At 42.5% G+C, this 25,476-nt stretch overlaps 1 protein-coding gene across 5 annotated transcripts in view; it reads left to right on the top strand.

Annotated features, from left to right (window-relative positions):
- Positions 1 to 25,476, top strand: part of Exoc2 (exocyst complex component 2) — a 138,091-nt gene that overhangs the window by 77,754 nt on the left and 34,861 nt on the right. For 4 of the 5 annotated variants that reach the window (XM_021260766.2, XM_004847796.3, XM_021260765.2 and 1 more), the window contains exons 14-23: positions 1,304 to 1,369; positions 1,544 to 1,701; positions 2,062 to 2,183; positions 3,305 to 3,366; positions 8,077 to 8,157; positions 8,522 to 8,581; positions 9,372 to 9,433; positions 10,816 to 10,882; positions 14,739 to 14,855; positions 21,050 to 21,191. In XM_021260766.2, the coding sequence (XP_021116425.2) occupies positions 1,304 to 1,369; positions 1,544 to 1,701; positions 2,062 to 2,183; positions 3,305 to 3,366; positions 8,077 to 8,157; positions 8,522 to 8,581; positions 9,372 to 9,433; positions 10,816 to 10,882; positions 14,739 to 14,855; positions 21,050 to 21,191 (937 nt within the window). The remainder of the gene's footprint in view (positions 1 to 1,303; positions 1,370 to 1,543; positions 1,702 to 2,061; positions 2,184 to 3,304; positions 3,367 to 8,076; positions 8,158 to 8,521; positions 8,582 to 9,371; positions 9,434 to 10,815; positions 10,883 to 14,738; positions 14,856 to 21,049; positions 21,192 to 25,476) is intronic. The other variant, XM_087181709.1, reaches the window with a different exon arrangement.

Genomic DNA, 25,476 nt, shown 5'->3' with positions numbered 1-25,476 from the left:
ACATATATATACTTGCAAACCAGTATATAGATATATGTATGCTTATGCATGATGTACACGTTATAAACATGTACACACATATACATTCATGCTACATGTTTGTGTGGACTACAGTACATATGCATATATACATATACATAGGTATACATACTGTATATGCATAAATACATTCTAAAATACAGATACTATAGGAAAGAGAATCAGGCTTCCTGATTCTCTGCTGTCCCAGAGACAGAACCAAAGTAGATTTTTAAAAAGTAATCCTGAATTCGAAGACAGCTATGAAAGGAATGAGTAAAGCCTCACCGTAAAGAATATCTTCAGGAGGGGGCAGAGGGCTCTGTGGAGATGAGAATTATATGCATGTTTATAGATGTATATATGGATATGTGGATGTGCACACACTAGCATTACTTGTATCTTAAAGTTAATGTGAAGTCAGTATTGTCTCGTCATTTATATGGCTGGTCATAATTGAAAGGTCTCGACATTTTTAACTTTATAGTATGTGAAGGTTTTCATTTTAAGGGATATGCATTATGTCAGTGAAGTGTCAAACTTATACATAGTATAACTTTGTTATTGCTTCTTTATTTATAAAGTTTCCCAAGTTTGCCTTTCTATGGTGTTTTATATAGTCATATTTACTTGTTACTAAAAGCTGACTGAAATCTAACTGAATAGATTTCTCTTTTAAGCAGTGTAGTCTTCTGCAAATTAGAGTAAAGGAAAGCACGAGCTATATTTGTAAACAAAAAGTTACTCATACGTTGTATTCTCTCTTAAATTATTTGTAAAACTAATAATTTTTAAATAATAAATTTAAATAATAAATTATAATTTTTAAATAATAAAGCAACAGCTCTAATGCTTCTGAGTATTTACTGTGGAGAAGAGTGGTACTGTAGGGTTACTCTAACTCAGAGTTTACTCTGTTATTTCTGTACTAGCTCATGAGGAATTCCGTTCGGAGTGCTGAGTGTGATCCGCGGTGCTGTAACCATGTAGAATTATTGATGAAAACGGCATATGGGAAGTTCGTCTCTAGAATTGGTTGTTTCAACTTAATTCGTAGGCTTACTCATGGGAACTGTATCAAAAGGCTTTAGAAAAATAAGTGACTCCTTGTTAGCATAAGAAAGATTCTCTAATCTCTAATTAAAAACCTCGATTATTTCTTAAGTACTCCGTTTACTCAGATCATGTATCCTGTTCTCATGGCAACTGCTAATGTGTCTTTCATTTTCCTAAATTACTTCTAGAAGACAGCTAATACGTTTTATTTTGCTTTTTAATTTCTAAGACTGCTGAGAAGTCAGGCCAGATCGAGAGATCAAAGAACGTGAGGCAGAGGCAGAGTGATTTCAAGGTAAGCGATGGGGGTGGGGGGGTGGGAGGGGTGCAGACCCCAGGAGGGGTGCAGGACCCCCCCAGGAGGGTGCGTCTGTCCAAGGCGAGGAGGGTGATCTGACATCATTCACACAAACCCTGTGGCTCACCAGCTTGATGGCCTCTGAGTGCGGTTTCACTTGTCGTTTTCCAGAAGATGATCCAAGAAGTCATGCACTCCCTGGTGAAGCTGGTGCGCGGAGCCCTTCTGCCCCTCAGCATGCGGGAGGCGGAGGCCTGGCAGTTCGGGGGCTGGGAGGCCAAGGCCGAGCTCTCCGGCCAGTGGCTCACGCACGCCATCCAGACCCTGCGGTGAGTCGGCGGAAGAGGTGGTCGTCCCTTTGCTTTGGGGGGTGGGGAGCACAGCCAGTGTGAGATGCAGTGTTTAACACAGGCAGAGAAAGAAAGAGCTTTTCCTCTCCTGGTCCCTTCCTGCTGCGCGCACAGTTCCTCACAGATCTCCGCGCAGCGAGGCTCCTGCTCCTCCCCCGGGCGGAGGGTCACCCTGTGCGACTTGTCACTGCCCCCCTCCTGTCGTGTCACAGCCCCGCCGTCCTGCCTTGCCGTGGTCTCCCACACCCTGTTCTCGCCTTGCCCTCCGGGGTGGAAGGGATGGCAGGTGTGGCTTTGGGCTCCCATCTGCTCACTGCAGGCCTTGTGTTCGTGTTCCAGGCTTACTTACGAGTCTCTGACTGCCCTGGAAATCCCTAACGACCTGTTGCAGACCATGCAGGACCTCACCCTGGACCTCCGCGTGCGCTGCGTGACGGTCACGCTGCAGCACACTGCAGAAGGTGGGTGCGGGCCTCGGTGTGTCCGGCACAGCAGTGTGCAGCACACGCCCCGTGCCGCCTCCAGACGCTTGGCAGTGAGACAAACCGCTCTTAGAAAAATCTGTGCTCGCTTCATTTCTAGCTGCTCATCAGAGGGTTTTTTCAATATTGCTTTTTGATGTCTTTCAGAAGAAAAGATATCAAATTGAGATGCAAGGCAATGCAGACATTAGGATGGATATACTTGAAAATATAAAAATATAAGTAAAAGATGTAGAATGCAAAATACGTAAATGATGGGCCCATTAAAAAATATGTATCTATTTTAAAATTTGAATTTAGAAAAATCATTGTGAAGCTGGAAAGTCCAATAGCAGTGATTCTCTGGGAACTAGAAATTACAGGTGCTTCTCATTTTCTTTTTACATTTAAAGATTTTCGGGATTTCCTACATGAATCATAAAAAGCAGTAAGGGTTACCTTTATAAATTAGCTTGCTGGGTATTAAGTACTTCCAGGAACACTGTTAGAAACAGCATGTGCTCTTACTGCCTGCCACCAGGCTTTGTGAGTGAGGCGGTCATGTGGCCGCAGACCTGGTGGTTAGCACATGGTGTAAATCGGGAGGGAGTGGAACCTGGTGAGAACTGAAGCCTGCTTGTGCTTGCATCTCCCGGAAGCCATGCCCCTGCAGTGTCCTGCTCCACGCAGGGCCAGGGCTTTTGCCACCTGAAAGCCCCACGCCGTGGTCCAGATTCCGGTGCAGCACTGACGCAGAATCTAAAGGGCTCCTCAGGCATCGTAGAGGAAAATATTGTAGGGCTTCTTGTGTGCGTGTCTAGGGTTGCAAAGAGCCCTGAATAGGTACACAGTGTGTCAAGTGGTCATTAAGCCTAGCATACAATTCTCAAATTGGATGATGCACTAAAAACTTTTATTTATATTACTGTATTATTAGAAAAATTGAATGAATGATACATATTTAAATCTTCAAGTGGACTAAAATTATATTCTATTCCTACTTTCACCCAGTTTTTACAAACCTATATAAAATAAAAGCCATAACCTTTATAGGTTTTTATCGCTGTAACGTACAATGAGATAATTGTAATAAAAAATGCTTATGTTTGTTTTCCTTGTAGAAATAAAACGATTAGCTGAAAAAGAGGACTGGGTTGTCGATAACGAAGGACTGACTTCCCTCGTAAGTTGAAATTCTTTTCCATCGTTAGCATTAGTGTTCATTGTATCCAAGGCTTGACTTGGTATATTAATAAGGAATATCTGCTTGTGCATTGGAACCTGTAAGCAGTTCTATAAATGAAAAAAGAAGCTTCTTGAAGTTTCTCTTGTCAGAGTCAATTTTGTTTAATCACAAGTGTTTAAAAATTAGTGAAAACAGTTTGTTTGTTTTCGTGGGACCTGCCTTCATCCTTTGTGACAGCAGTTTTGTTTGCATGACTCTTAAAACAATCCATGATGCTTAATTCCATATTGCTTAGCAACTTGAAATTTTGAGAAAAGCCAGCTGGAAGGAATGCCATCGCTGACTCCTGAGTTACAACAAAACAGGCAAAGCAAGCACCTCTGCAGATGCAGTCACAGGCCAGGCAGCGCTGTGACCCTGGTCCCTCTGCCAGACTCACCGCCTTTTCAGTTGCTTCCTGTTGTTTTCACCCCTGGCTTATGAGCCCCCAGCATTCCTGCGGTGGTGTGTCGCTGAGGTTGGCCTTTGCTGTACAGGACAGGGTTTTCTTTCTCCCTCTCGCTGGCCTGACAGGCCTCTCCCTTTCCTCTCCGGGACCCAGTTACACGGGTCACTCAGGGCCACACACCTGCCAGACAAAGGTCCTGCTCTGTCTGAGAGCCCAAGCTAGCCAGTTTCCTTGCTGGGCCAGAATCCGCCTGTGTCCACGACCTTAGCTGCAGAGGCGGGCAGTGGCGATCCCCGAAGAGCAGGTGCCGTTTCCAATTTCTGCTGGTCCTTAGTAAGAAGGGAAAAACACATTCCGGGGAGAGAACTTCTAGTTTCTGCCTAGATAAGGGATCAAGAATAAAATGTTTTGGCCACCCAGACCTACAAAACAGTGATGGTCTGGCTGGCGAGGAGCAGAGCTCCCGCTTGCTATTTTCTGTTCTCCTCAGACTCTACTTCTCCTTGAGGGCTGGGGGACTTGGGGGTTGTTCCATTCCACCAAAGTTCCGGGCTCTGTCTTAATATAGATGCATACAAGTGCTAGCTACTTTAGGTGGCTGTGTACCTTAGAAATTTCTTTTTGTAAATTATGCTGAAAATGTGTTAAGAAAGCTTACTATTTTTACTGAATCTATTAATATATTTTAAAGCATTTTAAGTTTGACTGATTGGATTTATTCTGTCAGTCACAGTTGTTGGTATTTATATAAAAACTCCTGGAGAGCCGATTCTGCTTCCTCCCAGGTCTTTATAGAAAGGTATGCAGCACCCAGCAGGGCAGCTGCTTGAAATTCATGAAAAGAGAATGTAGAATATCTCAACTTCTTACATCGATTACATGTTGACATTTTAAAATTTGGATACATTACAGTAAGTAAATTATCTTGAAGTTAGCTTATTTTGCTCTTTTTACTGTGGTCAGCTGGGAGGCCTGCAGTCGCACCTGGTCTGTGTGCAGGCTCCCCTGTGGCAGCCTGGCAACAGGGACTATGCTGCACCGCCTGGGGCAGAGCCCTTCCTCCCGGGGCCGTGGCTTAGAGTCACACGAGATACTGTGGCTTTAAAGCGCTTAGTAAACTGCAAATCTTTGGACAAACTTACAGGACTTTCATTTGTTACATTAATATCCGTAACAGCTGGATAATGATAATTTTTTCAGTTTACATAATTCCTTAACTACATTTTCAAAGCTCTTTCTTACAGTTCTGTTGTCATTGTTGTGGTGAGCTTGAATGACAAGCCAAAGGGATCACTGGATCACTATCCTAACGTGCCCCAAATGAGAGAGACCTGAGCAGATTAGACAGCAAGTCACCATAGCACCTGCTGTCTCACACCTGCCTACACGTAGGTTTTGGCATGTTCAGTTTGAGAAAATAGAGTCTTTGTTGCCAGCGTTCTGTATTTCATTAAAACTAAAAAAGCTGGGTATAGGGGCCGGGGATTTAGCTCAGTGGTTCCACCATTGGCCTCGCAAGTGCAAGGTCACGAGTTCGATCCCTGGTACCAAAAAAAAAAAAGCTGGGTATAAACTCAGTACTAGGGCATAAAATAGATCCTGGCCTTGGTCACTCTTCAGGTCGGTCTTCCCAGCACACGGTGGCCCAGTGCATGGACCAGATCGGTCACCGCAGACACTGTCCCACGCACGGTCTGCTGCCCCAGGAAGGGCAGCCTGACCACCATAGTGCAGTCATGACTCCCTGTTTCACATTATACACGCCGCGTGCAAGCCCCTTGTGCGTGTGTGGGGAGGAGGGAAGCACTGGACCCCGGGGCCTCGTGAGTGACCGACTGCTGTACCCGTGTCTGGCGCCAGCCAAGCCCTCGTGAGCTGAGTGCCTCCCCCGAAAGGCGCTGACGCACGCGTGTGCTCATTCCTCCTGGAGCTCATACCTGCCTCTCTTAAGAGAACGGGTGAATCCGTGCTTAGTGCACACCCCAGGTTCCAGCTTGAGCAGTTCGATGATCCAGTGTGTGTAAGGCTGTAAGACCGTAGGGCTCCCATGCACCGTAAACTCGGACCAACGTCTCCTTGCATTCCCAGGCCGCCAGCCCCACGTGCTTGTTTCTTCCAAGCCCGGGACAGGAAACCCTCCCTCTTCGTGGTGCGCCTCTTTCCGCCGAACTGTGATCCCTGGTTAGGACAACTTCACTGCATTCCTCCTAAACAACTCATTTGAAAGCATCCTGTTTTCCTCTCAGATCGAATATGGTCTCTGCTGTTTTTCGTTTTGGATAATTCTGAGAATTTCTTCTTTCAGAAGAACTGGAATGATTTGTGATAACTTCGTCCTGTCAGCCAAGTTGGATGATTCACTGACAGCACAGAAATAGTACTATTTCCAGCTTTCAGAGCCAAAGAAAAGCGAGTTTTGAGACTTATTTTTTGGGATTCCCTATCAATTGTTTATTAACGTAGGTGTAGACATTAAGGAAGCGAGGTCCAGATCTTCAGAGAACCATCCTGGTTCTGTACCGCTAACCCTGGGTCAGTGAGCACGTTTGACCTGCCCCAGTAGGGTCTTGGATATATGCTCAATATTATGATTTATTATTATTCTAATGTTTTGGGGATTTTTTTGGACCAGGGATTGAACTTGGGACCTTGCGCTTGCAAGGCAGGCGGCGGCACCACTGAGCTAAACCCCCAGCCTTTAAGTTTTTAGTTTTGAGCCAGCCAAAGTAGGTAGGTCAAATGAATAAGGTCAGTCATCCGACAGACTTTTTTTTGCTGGGGAGCAAACCCAGGGCCTCATACACACTGGACGCTAACAAACATGCTGGCTCAGTAAATGCTTTCTGTGCAGTGAGTACCCCTACCTCTCCTTGTTTGTACTTCATTTTAAATATTCTTTGTAGTGCCTTCTGGTGGTTTCACAGTGCAGTGATAAAAATACACTGATGCAGAGGCACTATTTTCACTTTAATAAACCAGGACTCATGTTAAAAAAAATAAATTTGTCTCTGTCCGTCTGTACACACGGATGTGTTTAGATACGTGTATATTGATGGATATATGTGCTATCGCTTCCTTTCTTCTCTTATTTTTTTTTCTCCCAAAAAAACTTTTACCAGGCTTGCTGTGGGTTTTACAGAGGCTCTCGCACCTCTCTTCTGCGGAGCTCTGCCAGAGCCAGCCGGCTGAATGATGGTCCCTCCGATGAGCCGCACCTCCAGCCCCGCCTCCACCTCGCTCACACTCAGCCCTGTGCTGTCCCCGCCTTCTCGAGGGCCACAGTTTCTGGCCTTCTGGAGCTCGTGTGCCAGCTGTCCTGTGCTCGGGGGCGGCTGCTCTCACGCCCAGGCTCGGCCTCTGGCCTCTGGCCTCTGAGGCCCTTCTCCGGCCACGCTGCTTAGGGCTGCCGCTCCCAGCACACTTCCCTCCGAGTTCTGTGCATTTGTTTCATGGTGCCTGTGTCACCTTCTACTACAATTTTATTTCAGTACTTTTTAAAAAGCTGTTTTTGGCCAGGGATTTAGCTCAGTGGGGCCACAGCCTGCTTCGCAAGTGCAAGGTCCAGAGTTCCATCCCCAGTATCAAAAAAAAAAACCCCACAGAAAACAAAAAGCTGTTTTTGAGGTGACTTTCATGGTTGCATCTCCTGACTAGAATTCTGTACTACTCACCCTTGGGTGTCTCATCACCTAGAGTCAACGTTTACATGGTGTTAGGATATCTTCAGGCTTAGCTTGAAATGCCACTGGTTGGACATATTTTCAGTTTTCATTTTCTGATGTAATTCATATAGAAAATGATTTTAAAGTGTTGATTCTCCTCCACGGCAATATTAGTAACGTTAGGTTTTTTTGGACATTGTTGGAGATGTGGAGCATTAGGTGATGACTTCATTCATCCCAGCATGTAGCTGGAGGTAGTGCTTAAAACAAGCTTGTTAGACTGGGTCCTTAGCCTGTTGTTGTTTACCACTCAGAAGAGTAGAATTTAAAAGAAAACTTTTAGTTATATTTGAGGTCTATTTTAGTGAATTGGATATACTTTAGCTTTAAGAGTCCCCTACTTTTGAGATGTGAAGTGCAAAGCATAGGGCAGATGGAAAACTCTAGTTTTGCAATCCAGTGATTATGGGCCAGATGATTTGTTATCCTCTCTGTAAATCTGAGGATTGAAGGTTCTAACCATGCTCACTTGGTTAAATGTCTCACTAGCCAGTGCTTGTCCAGGAACTTAAGACAGGTATGTTTGCTCTTTTTCAGCCCTGTCAGTTTGAGCAGTGCGTTGCGCACTCCCTGCAGTCGCTGAAAGGGGTTTTAGAGTGCAAGCCTGGAGAAGCCAGCGTGAGTCTGTCCCAGATTGCCCGCAGCCCTTCCTCGGGAGTCACACTGGCAGTGTTTCATAGTTTTGTCCCTTTGCTGCTTGTGGGCCTCATGTATGGTAATGATGTGGACATGCTGCTTTCTGCTCGATGGGGGCCCTGACAAGCAGGGCAGAGCAGAGCCCCTCGGGCTAGCACTCTGTGTGCAGCACGGAGCACTGACGCAGTGCTGAGTGCCAGCATGGGCTGCCTCGTCTTCCCAAGCCAGAGACCATGGTGGCACTGCCCATGACCCTAGCCGTTCTGCATTTTATCTCTAACTCAGAAGCAAAACATTTGATTTTATTAGCAAAGTCTAAACTTCTGTTCAAAATGCTTCCTCGTAGGTCTTTCAACAACCCAAAACGCAGGAGGATGTTTGCCAGCTGAGCATCAGCATCATGCAGGTAGGATGAGGGGGCAGCGCTGTCCGAGCTGAAGTTAGGGATTTGTCGGTCAGCCCTCTCGAGTGTACCATACATGAAATAGGCACTCTTTTCAGTCTGAGGGCAACACAGGCAATACAGTATTAATTCTTGCATGTTGGCTAACAATGCCCAAATGTTTCATTTATATTATGCCTTCTGTTTTGTATTTCCATAATATTTGCATTAGATTACAAAGTAAATTGAATGATAATTATTTGTTTACATTTTATTTAAAGTTTTTTCTTATGAGGACCAGTGCTTTCTAAGTACATAAAGATGAGCATGTTAGTGAGTATATAAGAGAAGAAAAAAGACACTTTTCCTAATGTTCAGGAACTTTATTTTGTGTGGTGGGGCTGGGGATTGAACCCAGAACCTTCACCTGAGCTACATCTCCAGCCCTTTTTATCTATCTATCTATCTATCTATCTATTTATTTATTTTTGAGGGGGCCTCACTGAGTTGTCTAGGCTGGGTTCAAATTTGTGATTCTCCTCTCTTTCCCCGAGAGCCAGATTACAGACATGTTCCACCATACCTGGCCAAGAACGTCATAACTGATCAAAACATAGATGCTCTTAGTTTGTGTTGCTTGTACAGTATATATGGGTGAGAGCTATGTTTCTGTAGCTTATGTGGCAGGTAAATCATATATATTTCATAAATCTCTTCTGTGATGTATAATTTTAATTTATGTAAAATAATTTTTGATGTCCTAGTAGATTAATAACAGAGTTCTGGTCACTAGAACTTGTTATTTTTGCCTTAGGTTTTTATATACTGCCTGGAACAATTGAGCACCAAGCCTGATGCGGATATGGATACTACACAGTAAGTAATTAATCTCATTGATGCATTCAGGAGAATTTTAAATGCACATTCAAGTTATGTATTTGGTTTTATATCCGCAAGAGAGATCGTCTGCTCATATTAAAGTCGTAGTTTTATATACGTGACCCATGTTCTTTTTATAATTTCTTAATCTTCTGAACTCAGCCTTACGAGTTGTTACGATTTGTTGAGCGAGTTGAACACATAATTAGTTTTCCTCGTTTTCCAGTTATGGGCTGCGTAAGCAACGCGGTACAGAATTGAAGCGTGCAGCCTCGTGATTGCTGCCTGTATTCTCGCGGGAGCGGCCGGAGCGAGGGGCGGGGCTCAGTCCAGCCGGGCACCCTGGCGCTGGGCCGGTGAGGAGGGCGAGTCGAATGTTTGTTTTCTTTAGTCAGTTTTCTGAGTGACATTTGGCCCGTGTAACATCACTGCGCTCAAAACGTAGTGTCACAGACGGTACCACACGCAAATAAGTCCTCTTAAATCTTGAGCGGACAGTTTGAGGGTGTTTCTATTTCCTAGTATTGGTTTTTGCTTTTCAGTACATGAAACTATCACCTCTCTAGAGACCTAATAAGCTTTCAGTGTTTTAGGTTTTGATTTGATTCTACATGTTTGGGTTATTAATCTATCAGAATTTGGATTGTAATGAGAAACTTGATATTAATAAGTCTTTTTTGGTTGCTCTGTTACAACTTGTTTCATTAATCACTGATTTCTAGTACATATTGCAATGTATTTCTGAACTTCCATTCTATTCATTCAAATGTATGTTATATCATTCAGTGCTGTTTTAATATTTTTCAGGTTGGCATCCTTTTGTTGCCTGTATTTGAAATATTTGATATTTTTATGGTTTCACTCTTCTATATGAATTCTAAAGTCAGTCAAATTTAAAGAAATAAGTCATGCTAGGAAATAAGTCATGTTTTATTATGATTCTGTTATACCTCTAAATTAGTGGATTTATTGTACCTCATCCTATTGACAGTTGTTTTGTTTCTGGTCCCTTATGAGTTATCAACTAATTTCTTAACTCACCTGTACAAGGGTGTTACTATGAAAGTGAGCTTGAAAAAGTCCCCTGGAAATTCTGATAGGCAAAAATATTTTAATTATTCGAGTATTATTTGACATTTTCCCTTTGGGTGATTTGTTTTTAAACTGTGCTAAGCCAGTTTTGAAGAGACCAGAAAGCAGGTTTCACATGGCTATGCTGATAGTCCGTACTGCCCTTTCTGAGCTATAATTATTAAGCATAAAAACGTAGAGAACATGACCTGATTTTTCATCAGGACATTTTAAAATCATTTTTACTTGTAGTTCACTATATTTTAAACTTTCGTGCTTTAACTGCAGTTCTTCTCTTCTATGTGCAGCCTGTCGGTTGATGTTTCTTCTCCTGATTTGTTTGGAAGTATCCACGAAGACTTCAGTTTGACTCCTGTGAGTAAGATGACAAATATGTAGCGGCGTGTGTCATGGGACTCTTCAGGGACTGTTCCGTGTTACTCCGAGTGTTTCTGCCTCGCCGCTGTAGCACGTAGTAATGGAGACTGCTCTATACTTTGCAGCTCTGCTGTGTTGTGTGGAAATTGGAGTAAATGCAACTGATGTGTGTTGCTCACTTGGAGCCTCCAAGCTGGAGCTTAGTCCGACTTTGCAGGTTTGCCGGCGTCCACAGTGCCCCTCGTTGCCTGGCCTGGCAATGGTCTGGGGAGGGAAGCGGAGGGTGCGGCCTTTGCCTTGTGTCTCCCGCTGGGGCCGCAGCAGCTCTGCATCTCTGCTGCATTCCTGTGAGCTCCTGAGCACAGGTTGCCTGGTCAAAACGAAGTCAGATCGCCACGTAACAGCGCACTTCGTGTGTGTACGTGTCTGTGCTGCCTTTTACATGCATATTTCATGTGTGTATATTGGTTAGGGTTTTATATGTGTATATTCTGTGTGTTTATATGGATTTGTTGTGTATGCATATGTATATATTTTTAACATACATGTATGAATGGATGATTCACGTGCGTGTGTTACCGTGTTTATAAATTTAGAGTCACAATTTGAAATTCAGAGTCAAAGTTTTTCAAAGAAGATTCCCTTCTCATGATGTATTGTGTGTATATCTTAAAAAAAAGAAGTGTGAGCTGCGTTTCCTGCCCTGTGTTACTAGCAGTTGTTATGTTTGCTACTGTGAATTCCCAAATAATACGGGGCTTGGTAAATTAAGAAAAATATAGTTTGGTAAAAGTAATTAAAGACATTATTCTAGGTTTACTTACTTGGAAGACTAGGTAGAGAACATTACTGTTCACTGAGATAAACAGCTTCTAAAGAAAGAATAAGCACTTGGTTTGGGGCCGGGTTTGTGGGACAGGTGACGTGCAGGTCGCAGTGCCTGCGGGTGATGGGCCCCGGAGGGAAGCGAGTCGATTTGGCAGTCAGCTGTGTGAAGCTGTACGAATCGGGGATAGGAGGCCTGACAGCACACGCGCACTAAGGAAAATGCCAGTGGTTCGGTACAGCCGGATTCGTGGCTGGAGTCCCCCCAAAAGCTATGGCAGGCCGGTCCTGCCACCCTGAGATGGGGCCAGTGGGGCCTCCACAGAAAGGAGCACTGAGTGGCAGGGTGCTGAGTGCACAGCTTTGGTGGGGCATCTGCGACCCCAGGGGCTGCAGTGCGAGGTCTGGCTCCAGTGCTCGCGCCTCATGGACACAGCTGCCTGCTGCGTCCCCTCCTGCAGCAGCCCAGGCAGCGTCTGCGATGCAGAGGAGGACACGAGCTGACCCGCAGCTCGCAGAGTGAGAGAAGGGAGGCCTCACACCCTCTGAAGAGGAGTAGTGGGTGAGCTGGAAGGAAACCCCAGGAGAGCAGCGTTCCGGGACAGATGGAGAGCGTCTCACCCGGGAGTGCTGAGTGGCCGGGGACCAGAGGAGCGATTGTCCTCAGAGGCGTGGCAGGATGGAGGGAGGCCACGCTGTGGGCTTGAGCGAGCCTTTTCCGGTATGCAGAGAGGAAGTGTGCGCGCGGTGGCACAGAGAAAGGGAAAGCTCCTTGGAAATGGAGAAGCCCTTCCAGCTGCAGGTGCTGTGCCTTTCCCGGTCTCTAGAAGCGGCCTGCCTCACATACAGTCCCTGCACCAGGGTTTGAAGTCACAGCTGTGTGTCCGGCTCACCGACTCCTGACACCGCTAGGCATTTGCCCACAGGGGTGCGTGTGCCCCTGCCATGTGAGCACCCCGAGGCCACACTCTGGGCCTACTTTCATCCTCTGCCAGCCGCAGCTGTCCCGCTTTGCTCTCAGAGTTGTTCCTGTGCTTGCAGCTACAGCTCCTGTGTCCCCCCAGAAGATACCTTGTTAGATCTGGCCCATCTCGCCAGTGACTGAGATCTCCTCAAGGTCTGTGCCACCCAGGAGGGAGGCAGCTCTGGGAAGTGAGCGGGTCCCATGCACACCCCAGGGTGCCCTTCCACGTCACCGTGCGAGTCCTGGGCCACAGAGAAGCGGCACGGCACGCCATGCTTTTCCACCTGCAGTGCTCTGTGAAGGCAGTGGATGGCCACTGTCAGATATGATCTCCCCCTGAGGTGTAATAGGCTTCTGTTTCAGCACCCTGGTTTAAGAGTTTGTGTGGTTCACTTGTTCTTCCACTTTTTATTTCGTCTCATTGGTTAGCTTTGGCAGAAAAATACACTGAGACCACTGGGTTTCTGTTTTGAAGAGGAATCCTGCACATTACGTATTACAGGGAACACTAAATAAAGTCTCTGCCAGCAGGCGTGGTCTGCTGAGTAAAGAGGGTGGACTCCAGAAGAAAAGGGAATGAATGCCCTGAGAAGCCCATGGAGACTTTTGAGGAGTACAGCACTTTTGTGTAGCTGATGAAACGTCTTGTTTGCTTGCTTTAAAGGGACTGCCTCGTGGCAACCCCAGGCTTGGGACGAGAGGGAATGTGGCTTTGTGTCCCAGCTGTGCCCAGGCCGCTTTGAGTGTTGGGTCACTGCTTTCTGTCTTGGGCCTCTCCTGCCATTCATTCCCTCATTGTGGGGCAGGGGCCGGGTACCAGATCACTGCTGTGCTTGCTGTGTATTCTGTGTCGATGGCAACCTCTGACTCTTTTAGAGTTATGGTACTTTGATCTTTTATTTGTACTTGTTGACCAAAGAGGGCAGAGACTGGGCTATACTCTGCCATGAATAAAGATGGGAACATCTTAAATAAAGAAATGTAGGTCTTGGGACATTTGACTCAACAGTGAGCTCATTTAAACTAGAGCTGAATTATTGGGAAGTTATTGGGAGATGCAGGATTTGGTTGGCAGTGGGGTTCAGAGACTGCAGCTCATCTTTGGCCCAGGTGCACCTCGGAGAACAGGAACTTGTCTGTTGTCACATTTTCTTGACTGAACCACTTTCTTGGGGGCCATTCTGAGTCTGTACAGAAAGAGTAAGCCAAGCATGGGTGAGAACTTTTCCTGGAAGGTGGCTTAGGCCTTGGTTTTAGTCAAGGATCTAAGTGAAGGCTCCAGATGAGTCAGGCTGTTCCAGAGAATGCCTGTGCACCTGCAGGGTGATGGACAGCAGCAGCAGCAAGGGACCTTCCTGGAATTTTATTTACAAAACAGTTCTTCTGAACTGCAAAGGAGTATGGTATTCATCAGCCTTGTGGTCTGATCATTCATAAATTAGGCAAACAGAAGCCTGGCAAATGTAGCAGCAAGTGGGGCCCTACCTTCCCCTTGGCTGCCCAGCCACTTCCTGTGGTAAGGCCACTGGCCTCTGGGACCTTCCCTGTTGGAAGGAAGCTGTTTCCACACACAGGAAATTCTCAAAGGCCTAGCGCTTCGAAGGACCCATCAACATTAATACGGAAGATCATTCTGCTCCAACTTAAGAAAATTTCGTAGATTATTCTTTAATAATTTCTACATTTTCAGCAATTGGTTATTTAAAATAGCCACTTGTGTAGTCTTCTTGTGCACATAAGATGTTAAAGGAAGCATCATTTGACTGTTTTCCTTTCCAGGGCTGGGGATGGAACCCCAGCAGTGCGCATGCCAGGCAAGTGCTCTACCCTGGAGCCACCACTCAGCCCTTTTGATTCTTTGGTGTCTTATAAAAATGAGCAGCGTGTGGAACTATGGAATTGGCTTGTATTTCTATGTTAATGTTAGGAAAGAAGTAGCTAAGAGAACCCAAGCATTGAATATTGATGCTAAAGATCAAAAGATTTTAGTTAAACTTAATAAGTAATAACACTTGACATCTGTTACTGTAAATGTAATTTTCTCAACATCTGTTTTGGTTTCAGGAACAGCGGCTTTTGATAGTCCTGAGTAACTGCTGCTATCTAGAACGTCGCACCTTCCTGAATATAGCAGAATATTTTGAAAAGCACGACTTCCAGGGAATAGAAAAAATAACCCAGGTACATGAGCTCTTGTAAAATGGACAGGTGATGGCTTTACCATTTGACCAACTTACTGTTGGCCAGCTCAGCGTCCAGGCTGTTTGCCCAGCAGCATTTCCGTTGCTTCCCTGTGCTCCTGCCCTCTCCCTGCCTCCCACAGCCGTGTCCTTCTGCCGGCATCCACGCCATCTTTCCGTGATCTCTTCCTTCTACTGCCTCACCTCCATGGTTAATACTCTGCTCTTCTCTAGTTCAGGGCTGTCCTGAGGTTAGCACTGGTTTATTCCCCACCAAGCTGTTCAGAAGTGAAGGAAGCAAAGGAAAGTCTCAAACTCAAATTCTTAGAAAACATCTAAAATTTGATTCCTTTTAGGTTCAAGTTTATGTACAGGCACCAGCACACTTTGGGGCTGCCGAGAGCCTGCAGAGAAACCTCTTCCTGCTGACCCTCACCTCTTCTTCCTCTCTTCCTCTCCACGTGACCCTGGCAATGCTTCTTCTGTAGTTAGGCACACATACACACACACACACACACACGCACACACGAAGGTACTCAACTCACAGCAGCTACAGGATGCTTAGCAGCTTACCTGAAAAGTACATACTCGCCACTTTCTGGTCACTGGATATAGCAAAATTGGGCAAAAATAAGTCCCATACAGATCGGTGGAGTGGGATTTTTTGTTGTTTTTTTTCTGGTACCAGGAATGGAATGCAGGACCTTACGCTTGCCAGGCAGGCGCAGTGTTGCCAAGCTACATCCCCAGCCCTGGAGTGGGTTTTTAAATAATGTTATCTCTTATTTGTATTTTTTTCAAGTAAGCAGAAAAGGAAAGAAAATGAAGTAATCTTGTTATTAAAGGTTGGCTGATTCCTGGGCAAAGGTTTATCAGATTTCTAAGTAATACTGTGCTACAACCACTTTTTAATGTCAGTATGCTTTTCTCAATGCAAAGATCAAGAAAGATAATGACCTTGTTAATCACGTAATCAGAGCTTACTCTTGATAGGTTACATACTTTTTATAAATGATGGTCCCAGTTCATGAACTAGATTGGAATTTTTTTTTTCAAAGAATGAAAATGTCAGAGTGGGTGGCTCTGTCTTGTCTTCCTGCCTTTTTGTAAAGATTAATCATGCTGATGAGAAATGTGTGACTTAGGCCTTAGAGCCAAATGTCTGGTGCATTTCCAGAAATTCTTCTGTAGACAGTTGCAAGATGATGTCTTGCAGTAAAAGGTGCTGTTTGTAGAGAATGAGCGCTTTGCTTTTATATAAGAACAATAATGATGTGAATATATTTATTAAAGAAATTATATTTATCATTTAAAATATAAAATGATTAAAATTACATATGAGAAGCAATGTTTGCTTTTTCTCTGGGTTTTTGTGATGCAATAAGTAGGAGCTCTGTGTTACTTCAGTCTGTATCATTAGGAGACAGAGTAAAATTGACATAAAACAGGTTTTTTATCTTTCCCAATCCCTATCCAGATCATTTTGAGAAAAATAATATGTAGGATCTGATGTTGCAACTTAGAATAAATGGCAGGCTGATTTCCTCTTTCAGAATTTAGGTTAATTTTGATTGATCATCTTGAATATTTTGAAATTATTCGTTTGTGGTTGAAATTAATAGATAGTAAAAGAGATAGAGATTATAGCATTTGTGGTGATTCTGTTTGTTTTGTGTGAATCCATTAATTTCATGGTGCCAACCAGGTAGAACATTTCTTACGTAAAGGAAAAAACTTGCCCCTGATACTGGTTTTCATAGTTCCTTTTTCAAATGACAGACACCATAGGGGCATCATGGGCGCTTGGCCCACAGCTGACCACTATACTCCCCCACCATGTGCTTCTGCTGCTGGCGATGATGGCCCTTAAAGGGCTGCTCCGTGTCCACTGGACATGACCTTCTCAGGCCTCCTGCCGAGGTTTGACGCTTGGCCAGGGCTCTCTCCCGGGTGTCTTCTTCCTTTGTTGCTTCATTTCTTTTCCCTTTCGTTCTCCAGATGGGCATCTCGTTTTACAGTGTGAATGTTCCATTTCACCCATGTCCTTACCAGCACTTAATACTGTCATTCTTTTTGTTTTTGTCAGTCTTATTGTTGCTTTAATTAGCTTTCTCTGGTACATAATGGCATTGAACGCCTCTTCTCACCCATTCATAAATCTTCTGTTTAAAATGGACTGGTCATCCCTTAAGCTTATTTTTAAATTGGGTTGTTCATCTCTCAGTGATTTTTAGAAGTCTGTAAAAAATTCCTTTGTCACTTGTTTTATTTTTCCTCTTAGGTATGGCTTGCTATTTTGTGTTTATAATGATATCTTTTGGGTAGAAAATTTTAATGTTGATGGAATTGTTTGTCAATTTGCTCTATACTGTGTATATATTTTTTATCGTATCTTGTCAAAATCTTTCCCTGCTTCAGTGTCCTAAATATATTTTTCCAGAGGCCTTGTAATGTTCACTTCTGTATTAAGCGAAGGCCCAAGGTTTGTGTTATTTTTCGTGCAGGTACCACATTGTCCCAGCACAGTGTATTGAGTCTTTCTTTTCTCTCATTGTATTTCATTGGTGCTTTAGAAAAAAAATCAAAAGATGAGGGGTGGGCAGCTCTGTGCTGGGCTCCCTTTCCGGTCCGCCTTTGTCAGTACGGCATTGTGGTATTTGTTAAGGCTCAATAGTAAGTCTTGAAATCATGTAGGTTGAGTCTTCCAATTTTTTTCTTTGCAATTTTCTTGGCTATATTAGGTCCTTTCCATTTATGTATAAATTTTAGGATTAGCTTGTAACACTTTACCAAACAAAGGGCTTTTTACAAATTTACTGAATTTGGAGAAGATTAGTAGTATCAGTTCTTCCTATATATGTATTTATTTAGGGCATCTTTAGCAGCATTTTATTTTCAGCAGAAATTATATTCATCTTTTTAAAAACTTTTGGTGCTAATGGTAATAGGTTATAAATTATTTGACTAGTAAATATAGTTGATTTTTTGGAATTTTTTTAATAGCATGTTTGTGATGTGTAGAGAATACATTCATTGTGGGTACCTGGTCCATGTACATGACACGGCTTAGTAATTCTTTTCATGTCCTTTTTTCCTTCCTTCTCCCTCCTGACACCTTTTGATCCCCTTCCCAATTGAAAACACCCTCCCTGTTTCCTTTATGTATCTTTTATTCTGCTATTTAATTTATTTATACTTTCAGTTTCTTTTGTGAGAGAAACCATATGGTATTTAAGCTTGTGTGATTTATTTCACTTAACATGGATTCAGAGTACATCCATTTTCCTGCAAATAACTCAAATTTATCCATCTTTATGGCAGAGCAGTACTCCATTGTGTGTAAGTACCACATTTTCTTTATCCATTCATCTGTTGATGGACATATAAACTGCTTCCAAGATTTAGCTATTATGAGTTTTACTGCTGTAAACATGGATATGTATGTATCACTGCAATATAATGTCTTTAACTCTTTGAGGAAGATACCTCGAAGGGGAATACCTGGGTCAAATGGAATTTCTCGTTTTAATTTTTTGACAAATCTCCATACTGATCACCACAGTAGTTGTACTGGTTTACAGTCCTACCAGTATAGATAGGCTCCTTTTCCCCCAGCTTTGCCAGCATTTGTTTTTATTGAATTTCTTGATGTTGGCAGCCATTCTTTCTGCAGTCAGATAGAACCTCTGTCGTTTTAGTTTGCATTTCTCTAATGGCCAGCGACATTGAGCATTTCATTGTGTACTTACTGGCCATTTGTACTTCTGAGAACTATCTGTTCATTTCATTTGCCCATTTTTGGACTGGTTCTTTTGGGGAGTCTGATTTTTTTTAAGTTCTTTATATATTTTAGATATTAATCCTCTCTCTGAGAAAAAGCTGGCAAAAATTCTTTCCCATTCTGTAGATTAACTCTTCACTGTGTTGGTTGTTTCATTTGTTGTGCAGAACCTTTTTTATTTGATATGACACCATTTGTTGATTCTTGGTACTATTTTCTATACAATCAGGGTTTTGTTCACAAAGTCCTTGTCTCTGCCTGTGACTTCAAGAGTTTTGCCTGTTTTATCTTTCAGCAGGTTCAGTGTTTCTGTTTTGACATTTAGATCTTTGATGCCTTTTGATTTCAGTTTGGTATGTGGTGAGAGGTATGGGTATTCAGTCTTCTGCATGGGGAAAGCGAGTTTCCTAGCATCATTTGTTACAGAAGCTACCTGTGTATGTTTTTGGCCCCTTTGTCAAAGACCAAATAGTTGCATGTGCCCGGGGATAATTCCTGCCTCCTCCATTCTGTTCCATGGATCCACACCTGCTTTGTCCCAGTACCGTGTTCTTTTCAGCACTTCAGCTTTGTAAAATAACTTTGAATCTGGGTTGTTAGACTTCCCGCCTTGCTCTTGCTGTTCTGAGTCTCTTGTGGTTCCATATGAATTTTAGAATTGTTTTCCCCAGTTCTGCAAAGAATGCAGTTGGTATTTCAATTGAGAGTGTGTTAAGTCTGTATAAAAGTTTTGAAAATGTGGACATTCTGATTATATTAGTTCCGCCTCTCCATGAATAGGGGATATTTTTCCGCTTTCTGATGTCCTCTTTGATCACCTGTTTCAGGGCACTGTACTCTTCACTGTAGAGGTCTTTTATTCCCTTAGGTTAGTTCCTCAGTGTTTAATTTCTCCTGGTGCTATTATAAATGGTGTTTCTCCCCCTAATTTCTTTTACAGTGGTTCATTATTAGTGTGTAAGAATGCTATTGGTTTTTGTCCGTTAACTTTTTATTCTACTATATTGCTGAATTTGGTCATTAATTCTAGGAGTCTTTGGGTAGATTTTGGGGGTCTTTTATGTAGAGGATCATGTTGTCTGCAGATGATGACAGTCTGACTTCTTCCTTTCCTGTCCTTATTTCTTTTCTTGCCTGATTGCTTTTGACAAAAGCACTGTGTTGAGCAGGAGGGGACATCCTTCTCTAGTTCCTGATTTTAGAGGGAAAGCTTTCGGGTTTTCCCCATTTAATATGATGCTGGCAGTGGGTTTATCATAAATGGCTTTTAAGGTCCTTCTCTACCCATTTTCTTCAATGTCTTTATCACAAATGGATGTTGGATTTTGTCAAAGGCTTTTTCTGCATCTATTGAAATCATCATGTGATTTTTGTCCTGCCTTCTGTTTATGCAGTGTATTACATTATTGATTTGCACCTATTGAACCATCCTTGCATCCCTGGAATGAAGACCACTTGGTCATCATGTATAATCATTTTGATAACCCCTTACCTTCTGTTTGCTGGTATCTTGTGGAGGATTTTTGCATCGATATTCATTAAAGAGATTGTTCTAGTGCTTTTTTTGCTTGGATCCTTTTCTGCTTTTGGATCAGGGTAATGGTAGCATCTAAGAGTAACTTTGGGAGTCCTCCTTCCCTTTCAATTTCTTTAAAGAGCCTGAGGAGTATTGGTGTTAGATCCCCTGAAGTTTTTGTAAAATTCATTCAGATCTCGGCTTTCCTTAATTGGTAGTTTTTTAAAAGATTACAGCTTCTATTTCATTGGATTGTTTATTGAATTATTTGGTGTTTTTATATCTTCATTTAGTTTTGATAATTTGTATGTATCTAAGACTTCTGAATTCTACAATTTATTGATGCACAGATTTGCAAAGTAGTTGTTAATAATCTAGACTTTGACAATGTCCACTGTGATTTCACCTTTTTCATTTCTAATTGCATTGATTTGGATCTTTTCTTTCCTGTTTTTGGTAAGATTGTCTAAGGGTTTGTCAGTTTTGCTTAGTGATATATATGTATATATGTATATATATATATATATATATATATGTATACACTTTTTGAACAACCAGCTCTTTGATTCACCAATTCTTTGTATTGTTTTTTAGTCTCAGTTTCATTGATTTCTGCTCTGATCTTTATGATTTCCTTCCTTGTACTAGTTTTGCTTTTGGATTGTTCTTGTTTTTCTAGGACCTTGAAGTGCAGCATTAGGTTATTCATTGGGGCTCACTGTTTTGTGATGTGGGCATTCACAGCTGTACATTTCCCTCTAAGACTGCTGTCATCATGTCCCATAAGTTCAGGTGTATTGTAGCGGCATTATTTTTTAGCTTTAGAGACCGTCTCATTATTTCACTTTTTCCTTCACCCTCAACTGGGCAACTCATAGTCGTTCTTCTGTGTTTCTAGGTTAGCATGGCCTCACTGAAAGAACTTGACCAAAGACTCTTTGAGAACTACATTGAGCTGAAAGCAGATCCCATTGTCGGCTCCTTGGAACCTGGGATTTATGCTGGCTACTTTGATTGGAAAGACTGCCTGCCTCCCACAGGTAGGTAAACAAAGTCGCTGGGGTTCTCTTAGTTTTGTGGTGCACCTACAGCCATAGGTGTGAGTGTGCTTTTATCAGTTAGTATGTGCTTCAGCTGCTTTTGTTGGTATTCATATTTTCCTCATTCTTACTGAGGCTGGGAAATTAGATTTCCTTTTGGTTCTTACTTAAACACATATTTTTTGAACAGTTGGAATTTAGTATACCTTTTATTAGTGATACTTAGTGGCTTAGTTATGCATTAATTATACCTTTATCATTGACCATTTTGGTAATGCATACTTGCTTCCTGTGATGCTTCTTTTTTGTGTAAATATCAGAGAATGGCTGTGAGTGACAGTTTCATGCAATGATCTTGTGACCATTATCAAAATACATATTTAGAAATCTGGTCACTGTTGTATAAGATGTAATTATTGATGTTGAGAAGGATAAAAGGAAAATGTGGAGGAGGAAGAGTATTATAGTAATTTGGAAAAGAAAATTGAACACAGAAGAGTGATTGACACAGTTCCGGTATTATCTTTGTAATGTCAAGTGAAAGTCACTCACATCACTTTATAATGTGGATTCTAAAAATACCTGTTGCTTTTGGAATCAAATAAGCACTTTGATTGATCAAATAGTTTTTCCTTTTTCGAAATAATGTAGAATACATAAATCCAAGCTACCTGTTAAATAGAAGTGGTGTTGTATAGAAGTGTCTGGATTTATATTAGGCATAGGTTATATGTAGATGTACCAGTAAATTGTTAGCAGGTTTCCCTTTTTCTTTGGTCCTTTAACTAAAGTGTTTGCATTTGTTTTTATTGTGTAATGTTGTTTAATGTATATTGTTCTATTTTGGTTTTATTGTGTAATGCTTTTGTTAGATGGTGATGAAGTTGTTTACTAAACACCTTTTGTTTTTACTGTATAGTGTTCATATATAGTGATGCCAAAAACGAGTCATTAAATGAGTGATATTTTATGTGGCCACAGTTACTCAGTTTTCTGAAATCATGTCATTGTAGTCATATGAGGCCTTATTCCTCCAGCTGGATGTAATTGATCTTTTCCCCCTTAAACTCCATTTCTTGTCTATATTCACACTTCACTGTGCCCGAACTCGGTTGCAGTTCATGCTCAGTTTTTTGTTGTTCTTTTATTTTTATTAGTGTGTATTTGCAGTGCATGATGATTGTGAGGGTTGGTGTATGTGCACGACACATGTTCACTCTTGTTATGCCCCTCTCTACCTCTAGGTTCTCTTCCCATTTGCAAGAGATCTGTCTCGCAGGTTCCTGTTATCTACCTTTTCTTTTGCTCTTTATTTACATTTTGGGTTTCTCCTGGGAGAGAAACCATGCACTATTTAAGCTTATATGCCTGATTTATTTCACTTAATGTTACAGTCTCAAGATACATTTGTTTTCCTGCATTAGACAGTTTCCTGTTGAAGCCCGAATCAGACCCAGTTTGAATCTTGTTTAAGATTCATGCAGTACGTTCCTGTCCAAGTACAGTGTGTGAAGGAAGCTGGGTAGGCTGTGCCTGCCGGACCCAGCGCCTCTCCAGCCAGCCTCCCTGTGGCGTGGTGTGCCCGTCCTCAGAGGGGCATGCCGACTCTGCTTGCCCCACCTGAGCTCTTCATGGCCCGGCCCGGCCTGCTTCTCTCCCTTCCTCCTTCTCCCTTCCCTCCCCACGTCTCCCTCTCCCGCCTGAGAGTGCAGGCTCTTCCTGTTCTCAGCGGTGTTGTGAACCCCCTTTCTTGTGAACCCCCTTTCCCCTCTGGGAAGCATGCCCAGCTTTGGGTCGGGTTGACACACACCCACCTTTGTCCTCTGGTGCATGTGGCACCTGCAGTCATTTGCTGCTTCCTTGATGGACAGCTCCCAGTGCTGGACAAGGTCCACTGCAGAAGCCGCCACCATGCAGCTGTGTCTGTGACTGAAGCCACAGGTTGTGCCTCAGTTTATCTTGCAGGCATTTCTTAGGTGGTTTGGCAGTGACTTTTCTTAAAATTTATTTCAATAGGAAAGTAAATCATGGAATATCTTTGCTTCCATTATTATTCTCACTTACTTTTGGTAAATTGTACACAGTGAAATTCATACTCATTGAATTGAAACAAGCATTTCAGCACTCATTTTCTTGTTTTCTGTGAATTCTCACATGACAGCTCTATGCACTCTAAATTTTGAGCAATGGCATTTCAATTAAAATGTAGCTATCAAGTATATCTAACACATTAATGATCATCATGCCAAAAACGATGGATTCTCCAGTGGTAAATGAATTTTGCTAAAATTACTATTTTCTTCAGTGATTAGCCTGCATTAGACATTCACTATTGGCACCGAATGGTTCTTACCCTATTGGGTATGCATTCGATGTCATTAAATTCCTTGTGATGTTTCTGTGGGAATGGGGACACTCACACAGCCGCGTTAGGGCTCCTGCAGCCCATTAGGACTGGTGGCTAAACTTGGCTCCCTGAGCAGCAGTTCCTGTCTGTCTGCGTGGAATGCTCTGGGTGTCACGGAGAAAGAAAGGTTTTCGTACTGCTGGTGCAGAAGACGGCTTTCCATGCCCGCTGCCCTCGGCTTGCTGCTGCTGCTCTGACAAGCAGTGAGGCTTCCTGGGTGCACTGCGTGCCAGCAGAGGGGCGGTTTCCTGCTGGGGAGGCGTGCAGGTCTTTCTCACTGCGTCGCCTCTTTGAGGGTGCCTTTGGGAAAGAGTACCATGAAGTCTGAGCTCACTGGAGAGTGTTGTTAGGTCACGGTGCTCAGATGCCAGGGCTTCTGGACCCAGTAAGAGCAGGAGGCCACAGGGTGTGTGCATGGCAAGGCCAGGCTTCTCTGGATCTTAGGTTCCACTTAGATGACAAAACGGGATTTCCAGGTCCTCCAGGCTAGTGCACTTAAGGTAACCCCACATCCTTTCTGGTATTTTCATATTTAATTTACTGTGCTATTGAACTAGCATAAGCCATGACTTACATTACAGTCTAAAAGTATTTAAGCAAAAGTTGATCTTAATCATAGTATTTAACCTGGGATATTTTTTATATTAAATTAGGACTCTGTTGCCTGAGTGACATTAAATGGTATGAACTTTTTTTGACCTAGTTTTTGTTTTCCTTTTAAGATAAACTTCCTTTCATAAGCAGATGGCACTTGACACTGTAATACGAGCAATCGTTTTATTCTTTCTCAGATTCCAAAACACTGAGAAGTTGTCTGTGTTTGTTTCATTTTTATAAACCATTCAGTTCTGTTCTTTGTGTAGTTTTGACTTCATGATTACAACTGAACCTCAGTCCACAGTCATTTAGTGATTTTGAAGTTGTTTAAAGTTGACATGAGGCCTCGTGTAAAGTGAACAGCTAGAATAGTTTGACTATTAATCTCCCAAAATAACTTTAATTAACAACTTTAGCATTATCTTATATCTCTAAAAACTGAATTTTGCAAACCAATAGGTAATGGATTACTTATTGCTGAAGTTAGAATCAATTTGACGTACCACACTGTATGTAGAGATTAAAAACAATCCAGTTGATTAATTTCATGATTCAAGAAAAAATACCCGTTAAAGCCGTAGCTGTGTTGCTTCAGCCTAACAGTTGGATCTTTAGACTGTTGCAACCTCTTTGTGTGTATGTCTATGAAGATTCTTCTGATTAGTTCTGAGTCACATAACTGACTGCCATTAAAATCTTACTTCTTGTATTATCCATGATTATCAAGAGCTCTATTTGCATTTTATAAATTTTATCTAAATTGAGATTATTTTTGGTCTCCATTTTCAAGTACACATGGAAGTTCACATCTTTAGCATATTACAGAAAAAAACGTTTAAACTTTTTTCAGTATTTTTTATTTTTTTCCTATGCAAAAGGTATATAACTTAATTATATATATATTTTAAAGGCATTTAATAAGTGAATTGAAACTTAACCATTTTATGTAGGTAAAATACTTAACTGAATTTTAATTAAAATGCTTTTATATTATGGTAATTGAAATTATAATGGGAAGCAGAGACATTTATGTAATTCATGAATATTTCTAGTGCCATTCCACAAATATGGCATAGTTCGCTGCTTGTGTATGTGTTGCATATGATACAGAGCAGGATAAGCCCGAACCTCAGAAATAGGTCGGCTGCACGTGAGACGCAGCCCGTCATTGAGCAAGAGCTGCAGAGACCTGTCGTCAAAGCAGGGCTGGGCGCAGCCAGTTGGGCAGGGAGGTTAGAATCAGTGCTAATTGCGGAGACAGGCGATCCGAAGCTCTTCTTA

Source organism: Heterocephalus glaber, unplaced genomic scaffold (genome assembly GCF_053883595.1).
Source record: "Heterocephalus glaber isolate CG9 unplaced genomic scaffold, H.glaber_assembly_v1.0 deba00001472, whole genome shotgun sequence".
NCBI classification, from domain to species: Eukaryota; Metazoa; Chordata; class Mammalia; order Rodentia; family Bathyergidae; genus Heterocephalus; species Heterocephalus glaber.
This window is presented reverse-complemented; position numbering and strand designations above follow the sequence as displayed.